This window comes from Carlito syrichta, unplaced genomic scaffold (genome assembly GCF_000164805.1).
Source record: "Carlito syrichta isolate Samal-C Ts95f unplaced genomic scaffold, Tarsius_syrichta-2.0.1 Scaffold303604, whole genome shotgun sequence".
Lineage (NCBI taxonomy): Eukaryota > Metazoa > Chordata > Mammalia > Primates > Tarsiidae > Carlito > Carlito syrichta.
The window spans coordinates 204,884-222,853 of NW_007247700.1; the positions used below are offsets into that span (position 1 = coordinate 204,884).

At 41.5% G+C, this 17,970-nt stretch overlaps 1 protein-coding gene across 1 annotated transcript in view; it reads left to right on the plus strand.

Moving 5' to 3' along the window:
* Positions 1 to 17,970, plus strand: part of SLAMF1 (signaling lymphocytic activation molecule family member 1) — a 42,053-nt gene that overhangs the window by 20,136 nt on the left and 3,947 nt on the right. Inside the window, exons 6-7 of the mRNA XM_021712680.1 lie at positions 8,277 to 8,378; positions 12,634 to 12,707. Coding sequence (XP_021568355.1) covers positions 8,277 to 8,378; positions 12,634 to 12,707 — 176 coding nt within the window. The remainder of the gene's footprint in view (positions 1 to 8,276; positions 8,379 to 12,633; positions 12,708 to 17,970) is intronic.

Consider the following 17,970-nt stretch of genomic DNA (forward strand, 5'->3'; position numbering starts at 1 on the left):
TCTGAATCTAGAATCCTCATAGGTATTAGTGAAAGAGATAATGCACTTATAGCATAATAAAATGTAGTTTTTATTATGAAAGCTACATAGGTATTATTACCCATTTTTTATTTTAAATGGGAGCAGTAGCCCTTGTCTGAGCACAGCCCTCTCTGCTTATAGCCGTCCTATTAGAGTAAAAAGACAGGGAACCGAATGTTTGCCCTGGCCTATCCCAAAAGGGGGAAGAAAGCTTTTGTGCTCCTCAATGTGGTCTACTAAGAATTTAATTAGTGCATACAAATGTCTTGGTAGGCCATAAAGCTCAACCAAGGGCACTTGGGCCAGGGCGTTCTAAGGAAATGTGATGTTCTTACCCATCTAAGCCACTTTGAGAATCAAGTACACACTAGTGTGAAGCAGATTTACTGAGTATGAAGCAGGTTTTTATGAGGTATGGAGGGACAAGAAGCCCCAGAAACATGGCACCATGGGAAGAGACCATGAGGGTCTTGGCTCAGTCATTGAGAGAACTGCCTGACGTGAGGCAGCCATTTCCCTGTCTTGGGCCTCTGTTCCATCATCTGTAAAATGAAAAGAGTGGGCAAGGGAAGGCCCTTCAGAGTCGGTAGTCTATGGTTCAGTGTGTGTGAATATCAATAAGAACTGCTAAGAAAGGGTTGCCACGACCTAAGAGTTTGCAAAGGCTGTTGTAACAAAAGGTCACAAACTGAATGGCTTAAAATGTACAAATGCATTGTCTCTCAATTCTGGAGACTAGCAGTCTAAAATCAAGGTGTCAGCAGCAGGGCTTTTTCCTGAGGGCTGTGAGGGAAGGATCTGTTCCAGTCCTCTCTCCTTGGCTTGTAGATGGCCTATTTTCTCCTTATGCCTCTTCATATTCTCTTTCCTCTATGCATATTTCTGTGCCCAAATATCCTATTCCTATTAGGACACAGTCATATTGGATTATGGCTCACCTGTATCACCTGCATTCAACTCATAACATCACCCTAATGACCTTAGTTTAACTCGATTACCTCTATTAAAACTTTATTTCCAAATAAGCCACATTCTAAGCACATCAGCATATGAATTTGGGGGGAACACAAACCAGCCTTAACACAAGTAGAGATCCACCCCTTCCCACCCTGCCTTCAGGGATGGGGTACCACATATCCCAATAATAGGTCACGCAGTTGGTTTGTGGTCTGCTCTTCCCAGCATACTAGGTTGTCTAAATACTGCAAATATTGGTGTATTGATTTGTGTTTGTAAATGAATATTACCAATTCTTAAAACACTTCACTTAGTCTGACAAAACTTTTTTTTTTTCTGAGTTGGAGTTTCACTCTGTCGCCCAGATTGGAGTGCAGTGGCCGCTCCCGGCCACCACAGCCTCGACCTGCTGGGCTCCTTCTGCCTCAGCCTTCCAAGTAGCCAGAATTACAGGCATGTGCTACCACGCCCGGCTGATTTTTTTTTGGATTTATTGTAGAGATGAGGTCTCGCTGCCCAGGCGGGTCTCGAGCCCGCGGGCTCAGGCAATCCACTCACCTCAGCCTCCCAAAGGCTTGGGATTACAGGCTGAGCCACCGAGCCCGGCTCTGACAAAACATTTGTTGAGACTCTACTATGTTCCAACCTTGAACTGGATAAAAAAGACATGATCCTTGTCCTTATGGAAGAAGCAGTCCTCTAAGTAAATATTGCCCCCGATTACATAGTGTGACAGTGCAAAACATAAGTATGTGCAAGGTAACAAGGAAGCCAGAGTGATTAACACTGTCTTGGGGCATCAGAGAAAGCACCACGAAGGACGTGACATAAACTGGGTTTCAGAAATAAATGGAAATTATCCAAGCCAATGAAAGGTGTTCTAGGCAGAGGGAAGAGTAGATGCAGCTCCTGTCTTGTTCCAGATTATCCTGTAGGTGATGGTGCTAATAAGAAGTTTGCGATAGAGGAACACCATCAGTTTTGCTTTTCAAAGAGGATATCGCATGACATAGATAATAGACTGAGGCAAGGAAGAGGCAAAAGAAAGAGAAACTAGTTCAGGGGGTGGAGGGGACATCATTGCTGTAATCCTTCAAGACAAAGAGGCCCAAGCCAAAGCAGCAACTGTTAGTTAACAAAGACCTTTTTCATGGCACATCAAGGGAAATCCCAGTCTGGGTGGGATCTGAGGGCTTGTTAGAGGTTACTTCACCATCTATTATCAGGACGGTGATTTTAAGACATTTTCATTAATGAGAAACTCAGAGTAGTTAATAATGTGATAAAACCAAATGTGATGTGATGGCATAATTGCCTCTCATCAGAACTCACTTAAATGAAAACATGCAAAGGTATTTATGTTCCTTGAAATCTTTTTCTTTAAGTGACATTCGCCCAGGCTTTTGGTCATATATTCATCCTTGCTCCAATGGCCATTTCAGTGTTTTGATAGCTATCGTAATGAAGCATCTTTATCACAAAGTCCAAATCCTAGGTGCTAGAGTACTCCGGGAAGGTCATATGAAGCCTATTGATGTGGGACAACCCTGAACAGTGTGTGGCTTGCTGCTGTCCTTGATGACTGTATTCTGAAATAGATGCATCTGTGCTAGAATGATTAATACACACCCTTAACTAACTCATCTAAACGGGAATGCCTCTTCTCATCTTGAAGAGGAGATCTTTTTCAGTGGATTAGCAAAAAGCTGGCTCAGCATGTCTAAGTTAGCTCAGTGGAAGGAAAGGCAGACACCTGCCAGTGAGCTTTGGTGGCTTCCCCCTTCTAACAAGGTAATTTCCTCAAACAGGGGCTCCCATTGTTTCAGAGATACCCAGATGCTCCGTGCACAGGGACAAGTCTCTCTCCGTGGTCTTCCCAATTCAGTGAGTCTAACAGCATGGTGGAAGGATGAAACCTGGGTACTTCTCATGAAACAGAACCTGGGCACATGGCCACACCTGCCACAGGGAAGCTGAGACCTGTAGTCCCCCTTAGCTGGGCAACCTCATGCTATGAAAGCATGGGAGAAATAGCACTGAGGACTCAACGAGCTGTCTGACTTCCAACCTCTGCAACACAATGCTAGGTTGGGTAGGCAGGTGTGATGGATTTTTCTGGAAGCTGTGGACTCTGTAAGAATTTTTACTTGGATGGTCTAGTATGTGGTTCATGATCATTTTTCTCCCACCCCCAATTCAGAGTGGAAACTGTCACCAGCAAGAAGGTATCTCTCAAGGATGATTGTCTTCTTCAAGGAGACATGCACCACACTGGCAGCCTTGCTGACAGAACCACATGAAAGGCAGGAAAGAGATCTGGCACTCTCAGACCGTTACACTAACATCTTGGTATCTCCTGGGTGAACTACATTTGTTTCTCAGATTCTTTTTAGTTTTCTTCATCTTCCTCAAAAAGTAAGGTTTGGGAACTTGTGGAGAGAGACAGAAGCTTTTGTGTTTCTGTGGCAACAGACTTTCAGAGACAAAAGACTTTTTCCTTGGAGACGTGCCAAGATGTCATACTTAAACCACAGCCAACACGAGGGGAGGACCCCAGGGTGAAGACTCGTGCTAAGTACTCTTCCTCAGTGACATGGGAGCTCTCAACCAGCCTGCTCAGCCACCTCTGAGAGGCTGTGGGGTGTGGAGGGGACTCCCAAATCTCCCTCCCAAGAATGCTCAGGTAGTGTTTCTTTGTGAATGAAGGAGAAAGGGACTTGTGGACCCCAGGACAACCTTTGTCTGATTTCTGAGCATCACCATCCTGAGAGGCTTCACTACATGACTGAGCAGAAAGAAGGAGAGCTGGAGTTTCTGCCACAGGAAGTGGTGGTTTGAAAATGGGAGCACAGGTGACATGCTGGGGGCGCAGACACACACTTGCCTCCTGGCTCCATTTTGTCATCATAAAGCACGAGCCAAGTAGGTCAGTGCCTTTGCCTTCAACTCCATCTGGGGCCATTCAGAAGGTGACCCTGTGTCCCTTCTTACATGTAGCACTCTGTTAATTTTTACAGGACACGTGACAATCTTCTCCCAGATTCATTCTTTTTTTTTTTTTTTTGAGTTGGAGTCTCACTCGGTCGCCCAGACTGGAGTGCAGTGGCTGCTCCTGGCCACCGCAGCCTCGACCTGTTGGGCTCCGGCGATCCTTCCACCTCAGCCTTCTGAGTAACCGGAATTACAGGCATGTGCTACCATGCCCGGCTGATTTTTTGATTTATTGTAGAGATGAGGTCTCGCTGCCCAGGCAGGTCTCGAACCCATGGGTTCAGGCAATTCACTCACCTCAGCCCCCCAAAGGCGCGGGATTACAGGCTGAGCCACCGAGCCCGGCTTCCAGATTCATTCTTATGGCCTCTAATTTAATTTAACTGTATGAAGTGCATATGGAGTGTCCTGCTGCCCTACATGTTTTAAGTAGAATAGAGGACACAAGTAGATGCAAGGTGTTCCTTTAATCTGGGATGTTTCTTTAAACATTAAAAAATTCCTAAAATTCCTCTGTGGAAAAGAACAGGATTTGTTTAGGATAGTACTTTAATAAATGCTAGAAAGCAGACACCCAGGACTCTGGGTGTGGATTGTACGAGAAAGGGGATGAGGTTGTTTATATAGTAATGGAAAGAGAAAGAAGTTTTGAGTCTCTCAGGTGGTTCACAGTGGAACCTCCTCCCTGTGACCCTTCAGTTTCCAGTAAAGGATTTAAATTTGCAGAGATCATGGTGTAGAGTTGCTTTTTAAATTTTTGTTTGTTTGTGGAATCTGATGAAGGGACTGAACCTTGCACCCAAGAAAACACAGAGTAGAGTGAATGATACTAGGGGAGCTAAGACTTAGAACACCATGATAAGATAATTCCCAGAAATTCCAGAAACTATGCACAGCCTAACACCAACAAGCTGTGAAAGTAGTATTTTGTCTGTATTTATCCAAATTTTTAAGAGTATGGAGTCACTGACACTGAGTTTTCATACAAATATCATCAACAGAGAAAAGCAACAAATGGATGAGCACCCAAGTATAAAAATACCTGGGAAACAAACAGGAATACAAACAGGGAAGCCAAGTCATGGCAAAGGACAGCATGGGGCTGAGGCATCTCTGAACATCAGTGAAGAGACTCCTTTGAACTTGAGAGCAAACCCATCTTCATGTTCTTCCAATCAACCAACACAAATGTACTGAGGATCTGTTATGTATCAAGTACCAAGAGCTGCAAAATAAGCATGAGAGGTGGTCTCTGGCCTCCTAGAACCTAGCAGCTAGTTGGAGCATCAAGGTTAGCAGGAGCATTTAACATTTATTGGCCTACATGATGGATTCCAGGTATGCTCCAGACACTTTCCATACATTCCTACATCGGTTCCTCAGAACAACTCTGTGCATCACTGCTGTACTCATTGTACAGATGAGGAAACTAAAGCCTCAGAGGGTATGAGTAGCCTGTCTGAGGTCACAGAACTATCAGGTGGTAGACTAGAATTTGAATCTATCAGTCTGGCTCCAAATACCATCACTGAAAATGGTCTCTGTGGCTCAGATAAAACTCAGGTTCTACGACGCATGACATAAACCACAGGGGTGGCAGGAGTCTAAGTGGGAGGGAAGAATACGAGTTGGGATGGTCAGGAAAGGTGACTCAGCAGAAGTAAGCTTGGCCTGAGTGTCAAGGCTGGGCAGGCATGGTGGACAGCTGAAGGCATGGCAGGAAGGAGAGTACAGGGGAAAGCCTGTAGCCAGAAATGGCAAGTGTTGGGAAGTGAAGGATAAGTTGGCTGCTCAGAGGACTTTTGGCTGAAGAGGTCCCCAGGCATTACAACCTGTCCTGTTTTCCTCATGGAGACCCATTTCTAGAGGCTAAAACAAAGACGGCAAAATCTGTGGTTGTTATCTCATCCAGCTCTGTCACCTTTTCTGTGACTTTAGGCATACCTGTATACGTCTCCTCAATACTATAGTTCCTTTAGGATAAAAAAAAAAGTCTATAGTTCATTTGTATTCCAAAAACAAGGAGAAAAATTAGAGTTTATGAAATGTCTTTTAGGACAATGGCCAAGTTGTCTTTTAGTTCTAGGTGGGTTGGTAGGATCTGGTCATTTGTGTCAGAGGTCAAAGGCAGCAGGTTGTCTTCATCCTCTTGAGACCCCAGAATAGATGAAGAGGGCTGGTGTTACCACATCCTCAGAGCCTCAGCAATGTGCCCTGGCTGTTGTCAGTTTCTGTGAGGCACGGTGGGGGTGGAAGTGGGGTGGGAAAAGGTCCATTTGGCAGGCATCATGGATGCAGTTTTGTCGTGTACTATTTTTCAGCTTTAAAGGCATTATCTTGTTTGTTTGTTTTATTTTTTTAAATCTCAAATGAAATATGAGATAAATATTATCTTTTAAAATGATATAAGTGGTTGAGGTGTTAGTTCTCAAATCAACTGCTATTTTAGAAGTTCCCAAAATATCTATGATAGAAGAAGTAAGAACTAGTCTCAAAATAGTACGCGTTACTGAAACAGTTTACTAGATCAGAGCCATGGGCTAATGAAACACAAAGCTTAGGCTGCAGACTCTGCTTCTTATCTTCATATTTGGGAGATTCTACCATGGTGTTGACAGCGTAAACTTTGAATCAATCGATCTTTAAGACCCACACACGCACACACACATATACACACACCTGTACAGAGGGTTGGTTCTCAGCAACCACAAGCCATTCAGAGTGGAACTGCTCACAGGGTACCTCCGGCATCAGCAGTGATTCCAAATATCATGGTTTATGCAAATTCAGGAGCCTTTTTAGAATGCTTTGCTTGCCCTATAACTTTTTTAAAATTCAGAGCATATGACTGTTGAAGTTGGAATCTGGCAGAGTTAAACATTTAATTTTAGGAAGAGAATCTATAATCAAGGCATTCACAAAGTTAGTTCAGTAAGATTCCTTGGAATGTGCAAAAGACCTAGGAAGAAAAAGAGAAAATCTTTTCAAACCCAGAAGGCAACTTCTGGTTAGCTATTAGGCTGGATCTTGGTGGGATGCCTTTTATGAGTTCATTGAGACTTCAGTCTGTATCTTTGATTATCTCTGTAAACATCTGAATTGTGTCTTCCGTCACTCTGTTCCTTTGTAACCTACCTATTCCTTCATTTCCATTTCTTCCCCACAGATCCATCATAGGCTCAACCACAAGCAGGCATATTCTACAGTTATCTTTAGAAGTCGCCCTTACATTTTAACGTTAACATCTGCTGTTTCACTGTTTAGAACCTTAGTTCTATTATGTGACTTAGAACCCTAGTGCTTCAGGTGGTCTCCCCTGTTCAACACCCTTGCGTGACTTTTCCTAAGTCCACATAAGACTCTCGGACTTTTCAGGAAGTCTGTCTTTAGTATTCAGTCACATTTCTACCCCTAGACCAAGTTCTAGTTCTCAAGGCTCTCCATGCCTGCTTCCTTCTCCACAAAATGAGAGTCATGAATGTACCTACCTTGTAGGATTATTGTGAGGAGTAAATACACATGATGCACTAAAAAAATGTTTGGACCATTGTTAAGTGCTCAATAGTTGTCTATTATTATCTTATTGAAGGAAATGTCTCATTCACTATTTTCCAAAGAGCTGCTCCTGGTTCAAAAGGATTTGGTAAAGTGGGTGAAGGAGAGAAAGCAATGAAAATTATCTCTCTCGTTTTGAGACTTGGTGATTGTTACTCTAGGGCTAATTTTAAACTTAAGAACAATCTAGAAGAGAAACCAAATGCTTTCCTTTCAGTTCAGGTCTGGTGGGTTCAACACAGTTATTTGCATGAACGGACAATAATGGCGTTATTATGTTTATTTTTAAATACAGAAAAGTAACTCTTTCTTCCTAGCAGTATCTCATGAGAATGGTGGAATGTACAGAGCAGCACATGAAACCTTCATGTTCTCTTTACCCAAAATGGATACAGGACACGTTTGAAATTTTAAAATAGAGAAACTAGGCAGAGAGATTGACTTAAGAGAGATGAAGATATGCTTAATTTTAGATGTGTGGCAGTTGAAGTAAAAATAACACATTTGGATAGAAAAATCTTTATGAAAATTAGGAATACGTAAGTCCAGTATCGTGAGAGAAATTGTAGTAAGAAAACAGATACAGAAATCGTCGGTGGTGTAAGGCTGACTTCTAAACCATGAAAACAAACATCTCCCTTGGGAAAGAAGGAAGAAATAGAACACAAGGTTCCAGGATTCCACTTCTGCGTAGGATGTTTTTAAACTCCCAGTAGTTTTGAAATTGTTCTTTGATTCTTTTTTTTTTTCAGATCCAGGACCTCCAGGACTGTATCCTGGGCTGTTTTTAGGGGGTGTCATTGTTGTCAATGTGATTGTCATCACGATGGTACTACTACTGTTGAGAAGAAGAGGTAGGTGCCTCACAATAAAGAGATTCTTATCAGACTGTCTGTGGTAAGCGGGGGACCTCTTCCCCACTCTCAAGCGCAGACATGCTCTCAACACTTTGGCTTTCTGCATGGTGCCACCTTTGCAAAAACACAAGATAGACATATCCTGGGGCCTTGCTTAAGTCAGTCTAATTCGCCATGTTTTGATGCCCCATACTAGGCCACAGGGGTTAGAGAGAAGAACCACAGGGATCTGGTGTGGGAGACGTTATTCAGATCATTTCAACTCAGTATGACTTGCGCTGCAGTAGTACAGGATGCTGAGGGGGTCCAGACAAGAGGCTTGACGGTACTCACTGGGAGCAGAATTCTGAGAAATCTTGCATCTGTTCACAAAGTCACCCTAGGGTAGAATGAAACCAATAAGGCTCAATTATTCCACCGTAGTTTTAATGCCTAGAGGTACTGTCTCCTGGTCTCTCCTCTAACTTGCCCTGTGATTCAACATCTCAGCACCAAGTGTTCCCCTCAGCCACACTGAGCACAACCAACCCACACTGGGGTCAGAATGTCCTGATCCAAGACCAGGACAGATGCCCTGGCTGGCTTTCCCATGGTGAGGACAGAACTTGACACTGATACCACTAAGCTGATGACTGATTTCGTTCTCAAGTAGATCAGTGTCATCCACACGCAACCTTCTTAGAAAAGCCCTTATCTCAGCACTCTGAAGTTGGTTTTGGTTATATAAATGTAGATCATAGTGTAGCTGTCTACTTTTGTCTCATTTCCTCCATCTAAGAGTTGGCTAGGGAGGAGAGACAGTGATTAAGATAGAAATAACGTTGAGAGCCTTTGGGGATGGAGGTGGGGCGGTCGTATTTGGCTTGTACTGTAAGGAAACAATGAGACACCTGAGATGAGAAAACTGAGCTTAACTCGCTTATATTCTCCTACCCAGCAAAGGTGCTGGAGTTCTGCCCTGTACTCTTTTCTCGGCTACACTCTGCTAGTCACGCGGTTGTGTTCTGAAGGAATAGTGTTACCCATCTCACTACAGCTTCTCATTACCTTCCCCATCACACCCCACCTATCCTCATCTCCAGTAATCATTTGTTCCTTGTAAGCCAGCAACACACAAAACTCTAACCTGTGGTAAAATTTTTTAGTCACTATGCCCTCCACAAAAACTTTGCTCAAATTCTGTTGGCAGCTTCTAACTGTACCATTTTCAGAATGCAGCCTTACTCTGAAGGTTTTAAAATTGCCTCTGGCAATTTCATGTCAGAGACTACACTGGTTAAGAACATGGGGTTTGGCTTTAGACATAGGTACATTCAAATGCAGATTTTGCTACTGTCACTCTGTGTGACCAGACAAATGACTTAACCTCTCATCTGCAAAGTGGTGGTAACATTGTACACTCTGTTATTATTGTGGGGACTGATAAGTCGATACGCAGGAAACACTGAATACAGTGGCTTCCATGGATGGATGGATAGTAAATACATGCATGTATTCATACATAGACAAATCTCTCTTTCTCTCTCTCGTTTTTTTTTTTTTTTTGAGTTGGAGTCTCACTCTTTGCCCAGGCTGGAGTGCAATGGCATGCTCACGGTCACCGCAGCCTCGACCTGCTGGACTCAGGCGATCCTTCCTCCTCAGCCTTCCAAGTAACTGGAATTATAGGCACATGCCACCATGCCTGGCTAATTTTTAAAAATTTATTGCAGAGATGAGGTCTTGCCAAGTTACCCAGGTTGGTCTCTGACCTGTGGGCTCAGGTAATCCTTTCACCTCGGCCTCCCAAAGTGCTGGGTTTATAGGCGTGAGCCACCGCACCCGGCTCAGACAAATCTCTTAATGCCAATGAGTTAAAACAACAATGTTTAAGTCCTAAGGCCAGCAGATGGTTGTACTGGAAGCATCTGGAATCAGTACCTAGAGCAGATGTAAAGAGCTTGCAGTTCTTCAGGTTCACTTCAGTTTGTCACTTTTTCATCATCCTCAGCTGCATGACATGTGCAAAGGATACCATGAAGCATTAGAAAAACTGCTATGTTATGGTGACTTAAGACAACTTTATGTTTCAAGTAAGAGCTGAAAAGGACATTAGGCAGTCTACCTCCTCATTTTACAGCTATGCTAAGAGACCCATGAAGATGACATGATTTGTCCGATGCCACACAGCTAATGATGGCTAGAACGTAGATGCCTTTAATTCTCAGGCCAAGAACTTTTTCATTAGATCCTAACACCTTGCTGACTTTAAACTTGCTCCTAAGAACCTGTTCTTGCACTGAGGGAAATAATCTCAGACTAAATTACTGTGATCAAGTGGTCTTTTGAGCAGCAACAATCAGTCTCACTTTTTCCATCTATCTGACCATTTAGGATTGCCCCCTACTGCTACATTTCAGCCTGAATTGACCCTCCAGGCAGAAAGTCTTTCAGGACTGTGGTCTTTATTTGTTTCTCCTAGAGCTCCTGGGAGAGTACTGGGTAGGTGAGTCTAACTTTGCAGAGACTCGTAGATTTGAACCGAAATAACTTGAACCCCCTCGGCTACCTCCAACTGCTTCTGACTACCCCTGAGTCCGACTCTCCATTTCACACACATTCTCTTCCTCCCCATCCCTCTTCTCCACTCTCTCCCTCTTCCTCCTCCTCCCTCTCCTCAGTCAGGATCTGTCTTGACCAAAAAAGTGAAGTTAGAACCACCTGCTTTGACCAAAAAGTGAAGTGCCCTTACCCACACAAGGAAATCTCACATAGACTTTCTTTGAATCCTTTGCGCATCATCAGTGGCTGCCCCTCATTTCCTCCCCAAGATTCACTTCTTCACACGACATATTCCACCATGCGAGGCCTTTCCCTTCCACATGGAAGATGTGCCTCGCCTAAGTGCTATTGCCTCAGAGATGTGTTTTAAGAGGATAAATTAATCAGTGTTACGTCTACCTTAAAGACTGCGATTTCCCATCAAATCTTCCTCCATGCCTCAATTTCACTATAATCTCTAATAGGCCTCCGCACTTCAGTTCATCACTTTCCTGCCATCCTCACAGCTGCATGACTTGTGCAAAGGATATATTAGAAAGAATGAGACAGATCCACAGCACAAGCGTGAAAACGTCCTCAACACATTTGAAGTGAAGAAGGCCAAGTTACAGAGAAGTATCTATAGGATGGCCACATCTGTGTGAAAAAAGCCTAATGAGTATAGCACATATCCAGAACTGCATATCGTTTACCATGTGGTAAATAGCCTCATGCGGCTTTTTGAATTTGAATTAATTTGAATGAAATACCATTTAAAATTCAGTTCCTGAGTCACATTAGTCACCGTTCCAGTGCTCAGGAGCCACCTGTGACCAGCTGTCTTGGACCATGCAGACATGGAACATTTTCACCCTCTTAGGAAGCTCTAATACGCAGAGCTGGTATAGAAAAGCACACATCAAACTTTAAAAGTGTATACTTTTGAGAACGACATTGGACTGGTTAGTGGGGGAAGGAGACATGTTTTCATTTTATGCATTTCCATACAATTTTAATTTTTAGGGTGATGATGAATTACTTCTATAACTTAAAGAGAAAGTGCTTGAAAATGGGCAGAAAATTAAAATACCTGCAGTTCATTAATGTACAGAGACCCCAGGCCCTGAAAATGTCCAGACGTTGGGAACAGAATGACATTGTTGCTTGATTCGCCAAGTAGTTGCAGGTGGATCACACCCCCCCCACCCCCAGACACATGCACACCAAGTCCCTAGAAATAGGGACGTGAGAAAGCTGTGAGAGAAGCAACATGCTACCAGCTGGAGAATACAAAAGAGTTAGAAATAACTAGCCCTGCCCTCAAAGAGCTTCAAATTCCATTGGGAGACCAGATGTGCACATCAAGCCATAGAGGCTAAATATTATATTCAGACAGCACACTAACAATGCCTAATGCACACTGGGCATTTGCAATGCGCCAGACCTTGTTCCAAACACGTGACAAAGGATATCTCATTTGATTATTACAACAGCCCTGTGAGGCAGACATTTCAAATCCCATTTCACAGGTAGAGAGCTAGGCCTAGAGAGATCAAGGAATAACCCAAGACCACATGACAGGTGTGCAAGGGATTTGGGACTTGGCACTTTGTTTCTATGGTACCCTTGGGGAACGTGGGTATGCAAAGGCAAGTCAAGGCCAGACAGGTCTGAGCAGGAAGTTCATGGTGGGGAACAGCGGGAGGTAATCACTGTGGTTTCTTTTTCTCAGGTAAAACGAACCATTACCAGCCAGCAACGGAAGAAAAAAGCCTCACTATTTATGCCCAAGTCCAGAAATCAGGTGTAAGTTCTATACTTTCTCTGAGATCATCTATGTTTCTCATAGGATTTCTGACCAGTCCACCTTGCATGTCTGACATTCACAGTTTTACCCAAAGAGCAGAGAAAAATAGAGAAGCAGAAGTCAAGATCGAGAGCTCTCCTAAAGGTCACTAAACTTCACTATCATAAGGGACTATTTATTTTTTGAAATAATGAAAGACACTGGATGGTCTTCTGGTCATCTGTTTCTTCATAGGAGAAAAATGAGGAAGCTGGAAACAAGTGACAAATGACTTCTTCCAACTCTGGCACACCAGGAGCCTATGGCTCCATGTTATCTAACTCTTTCCTTTTCTTTCCTTTTTTTTTTTTGAGTTGGAGTCTCACTTCGCCCAGACTGAAGTGCAGTGGCACGCTCCTGGCCACCCCAGCGTCGACCTGCCGGGCTCTGGCGATCCTTCCGCCTCAACCTTCTGAGTAGCCGGAACTACAAGCGCGTGCTACCACACCCCACTAATTTTTTTTTAATTTATTGTAGAGACGAGGTCTCGCTAAGTTGCCCAGGCGGGTCTCAAACCCCCTGGACTCAGGCAGTCCACTCACCTCGGCCTCCCAAAGTGCTGGGATTACAGGCTGAGCCATGACTCTTTCCTTTTCTAGGACAAGGGTAGAGACTTGTGGAGAGAGAGGAAGGTTTAGAAAAGCTACTGTGGGACGTGTTGGACTGATCCAAGTTTAGACATTTGCAAAGCACAAAAGAGACAGGAAGGAAAGATCTGGAAAATTCAGACTAGAGTGTAGTTGAACAGATGAATGGTGATGTGCAGTTTGGATATGAAAGAAAGCAAAACTGTGTTAGAATGATCACTGGACTAAGAAGAGAGGGAAGGAAGCCTTGGAGACATGATGAAGTTGAGGAGCAAATATGCTAGAAGGAAGAGGTAGAGAGGCCAAAAGGATTGTGGTTAGAGATGGAGATATTGTAGTGTTTCAGACATTAAGATAATTCTAAGGCAATGCATCAGCTGGAATCTGGCCACTTGCCCATTTAGGGTGTGGGAGGAAGTGAATTTTGCAGTGAAGGATGTGAAGGTAAGACAGTTTAGATTACTACCTCAGAAAAATTGCATCAAATGACAACAACCGCATCTCTGAGAGCCAGAAGACAGCCTCTTGGACAAAGTTATTTTTTCTGCTGTCCTCTAGTGGCCTGGAGGGTTTATTACACAACCCAGAGCTCTATTCCCTCCTCCAACCAAACTCCATTAAATCAACTAGAATCCCAAGAGTCACCCAGTGCTCCCACCTCATGTCTATACATTTAGGTAACCAGGTTTATCTTTATCATGGCTCTTCCTTCACAACTCTATCCCATGCTGCCAGCATACCTCTTTTTTGTTGCTGTTATTGTTTCTCACTGTGAAGCATGACATAAACAAACAAACAAAAAATGCACAACATATAAATGTCAGCTCAACGAATGACCCGTAAGTGTACATCTTGATAGCTAGTAAAGCAAACCTTTTCACTCTGGTTTTCTTCAAGAGTTTTTGGCTCTTCTTGTCCCCTTATACTTTTGTATGTATTTTAGAATCAACTTCTCAAGTACCACAAAAAGAAAAAGAAATTACTACTAGGATTGCATTGAATCTACAGATCTATTTGGGGAGAAATTACATCTTTCATTATTGAGTCTTCTAATACTGCAACAGCGCCACCTAGAACAAGGAACAGAAAATTCATTGCCAGTTTGTCCCAAAGGCCTCCTGTGCCACCTCCCAATCACTACTTCCTCTCTCCTTCCCAAAGACAACTGCTATCCCAATGTCTAGAAGCATAGCTAGTTTCTTCTTTTTTATTTTTTGAACTTCATAAAAGTAAAATTCTTTACTGGTTTTCCTCTTGTTTCTGATTTCTTTTGCTAAATATTACCTTTATGAGATTCATACATGTCTCTGAAATTAGATATAATGTATTCTTTTTCATTGTTTTATAGACTATAAATGTATGAATATATTAGCATTTACTTATCCAACTGATTATTGATGGGAATGTGGGTTATTTCCAGTTTAAGGCTATTATGAAAATTGCAGCTGTGAACATTCATATGCATGTCTTTTGGTTGATATATGTATATATTTTTGCTGGGAATATACCTAGAAGTAGAATTGCTGAATCATAGAATATGTACATCCTCAAATTGGCTAGATAAGGCCAAATTGTCTCTCAAAGTGGAAACACCAATTTATTTTTCTATCAGCTACATATGAGCATTTCAGTGCTATAAATTCTAATGAAATCTTGGTCTTAGTTACCAGTCTTTCAAATTTTAGCCCTACTGCTGGCTGTGTCTCATTATGGTTTTATTTTGCATCTCCTTAATTATTAAGAAAGCTGAATGACTTTTCTATTTATTGGCCATATTAAAATTTTCTCTCTTAAAGCGTTTGTTCAATCTCTTGCCCATTCACCTTTGTGTTTTAGTCTTTTTTATGAATTAGCATAAAAGCTTTCTCTATATCTTGGATATGAGCCCTTTGGCAGTTTTATGTTAGCAAAGACCTTCCCCTATCTGTGGCTTGCCTTTGCGACTTCTGAGAGATACCTATGGATAAAGAGAAGCTCTTAATTTTAGAGTAGAACAATTGAATAATCTCTTCCTTTATAGTTAACACTTTTTGTGTCTTGTTTGAGAAATCTTTCTCTATTACCAGGTAATGAAAATATTATTCTGTCATCTTCTAAAATCTACATGGTTTATCTTTCACATTTATATCTGTTATGTACCTGAAAATGATTTTTGGAGTATGGAGTGAGAAAAAATTGTTTCATTTTTTTTCCTATATGGATATACTGTTGACCATTTGTGGAAAAGATTGTCCTTGTCCCACTGTACTGTCGTCTTTAACATAAATCGAGGGTCCACATATGGGTCAATCTTGATGTTCTCTATTCTTCTTCATTGTTCTATTTGTTTATATTTGCCCAAGTGCCATACTCTCTCAATTATACATTTACTATACATTTTGTTATCTAGTAAAATGAGTCTTTCTACTTGTTCTTTGTCTTCAAGAGATCTTGGCTATTTCTGGTCCTTTTAATTTTTATATATGTTTTAGACTCAACTTGTCTAATCCTCCCTTCCCAACACCCTAAATCCTGCTGGAATTTCAATTAGAACCACATTGATCAATTTGAGAACATACACTTTTATAGTATTGACTCTTTCAATTCACATAAATTACATGTCCTTTCTTTATTTAGATATTATTTAATTTCTCTAATGATACATGGTATATAGATTATATTTTTTTCCATAAGAGGTCTTGTACATCCTTCATAATTTATTACTTTGCATTTGCTATTTTGGAATACTATCATCAATGTTATCTTTAAAAATTTTTAGTTTCTAATTATTATTGACATATGGAAATACAATTAATGTTTGTATATGAATGTTGTATCTGCTACGTTGCTAAAGTCATTACAACATAAATTTCCAGCTGTTTATGTATAGGTGATTAGGATTTTCTCTATACACAATTGTATCATCTGTACAAAATTATTTTCTTTCTTACTTTATAATCCACACATCTTCGCTTGCTTTTTCTTGCCCTATTTTACTGGCTGAGGTGTCCCATATGATGGCAAATGAAAGTGGTAATAACATATAATTCCAAACTCAAAAAGAAAGCTTTCAGTATCTTATTATTAAGTATAATTTTTACTGAAGGTTTTTGTAGTGGTCTTTTTACCACATTAGGAATATTATCTTCTATTCTTGGTTAGCTAAGACATTTTGTCAGAATTGATGTTGAATTTTATCAACATTCTTTCAGCATCTGTTGAGATACTCTTATAACTATTGTTTTTATCTTATTATTTATCTGCTGCTATAGTGAACTGCACTGATTTGCAAAAGTCAAAGCAACTTTGCATTCCTGGAATGGAAGCAATTTAGCCTAGTCCTTTTAAAATATTACTGGATTTTATTTGCTAATATTTTGTTAAGTGTTTTCCCTCATTGTGTTTCTGAGTGATACTGGCCTGAAATTCTTTTTCTGTAACACCTTAGTGATTATGCTCACCTCACAGAATGAGCTGGGGTGTGTGTTAGTTTCCTAGAGCTGTTATAACAAATCATTACAAACTTGGTGGCTTAAAACAGCAGAAATTTGTTCTGTAACAGAAGTCCCAGATCAAGGTGCTGTGTCATCAGGGCCGTACTCCTTCTGGAGGCTTTGGGGAAGAATCTGCTTTGTGTCTGGAGTCTCCAGGCAATCCTTGGTTCTTGCTGGCTTGTGGCTGCATAACTGCAATTTCTGCCTATATCTTCTCACCACGTCCCCCCTCTCTGCCTCTGTGTCTCCTCTTTTCCATCTCATAAATCACTGGATTTAGGAACCACCCTAACCCCGGGTGGCTCATTTTGAAAGCTTTGCCTTGATTACCTCTGCAAAAACTTTGATTCTAAATAATGTCACATTCTGAGATTCCGAGTGGACATATCTTTTGGAGGCCACAATTCGATCCAACCCGCTCCAGGATGTCTTGACTTTTTGTTATTCTCTGGAAATGTTTGTTAGGATTGATTAAATATTTGACAGAATTCACAAGTGAAGCTATCTGAGACTAAGTTTCTTTGGTGGAGAATTTTTCAAGTTATATTTTTATTATTCCATCTTTTCCACTGTTATATTAGTAATTAAATAACCTTTGTCTACCCTTTTTGTGATTTTCCTAGAAATTATAAAGCATATCCTTGACTTACCACAGTCTAATGTTTAATCCCCTCCTGAACAATACCTGAAGTTCACTATGATTTTACCTCCTGATGTAGGTGATTTTTTGGTCATTATTTAAATTTCATATGTTTTTTAAACACACAAGATGTAATTATTATTGATTTATATATTAATATGTGCTTAGAATTATCCACATCCTCACAATTTTCTTTGCTCATATTTATAATGCCTTTACTACATCATTATAAAGATTATAATAACAAGACAATTATTCAGAAACTAACATTTCCATTGTTCTTATTTGTAATGGCTCTACAAGATTCTTATTAAGAATACAACATGGCCAGCCTCGGTGGCTCAGCCTGTAATCCCGCACTTTGGGAGGCTGAGTTGAGTGGATTGCCTGAGCCCGCAGGTTCGAGAGCCGCCTGGGCAACTTGGCGAGACCTCATCTCTACAATAAATCAAAAAAATTAGCCAGGCGTGGTAGCATGCGCCTGTAGTTCCAGCTACTTGGAAGGCTGAGGTGGAAGGATCGC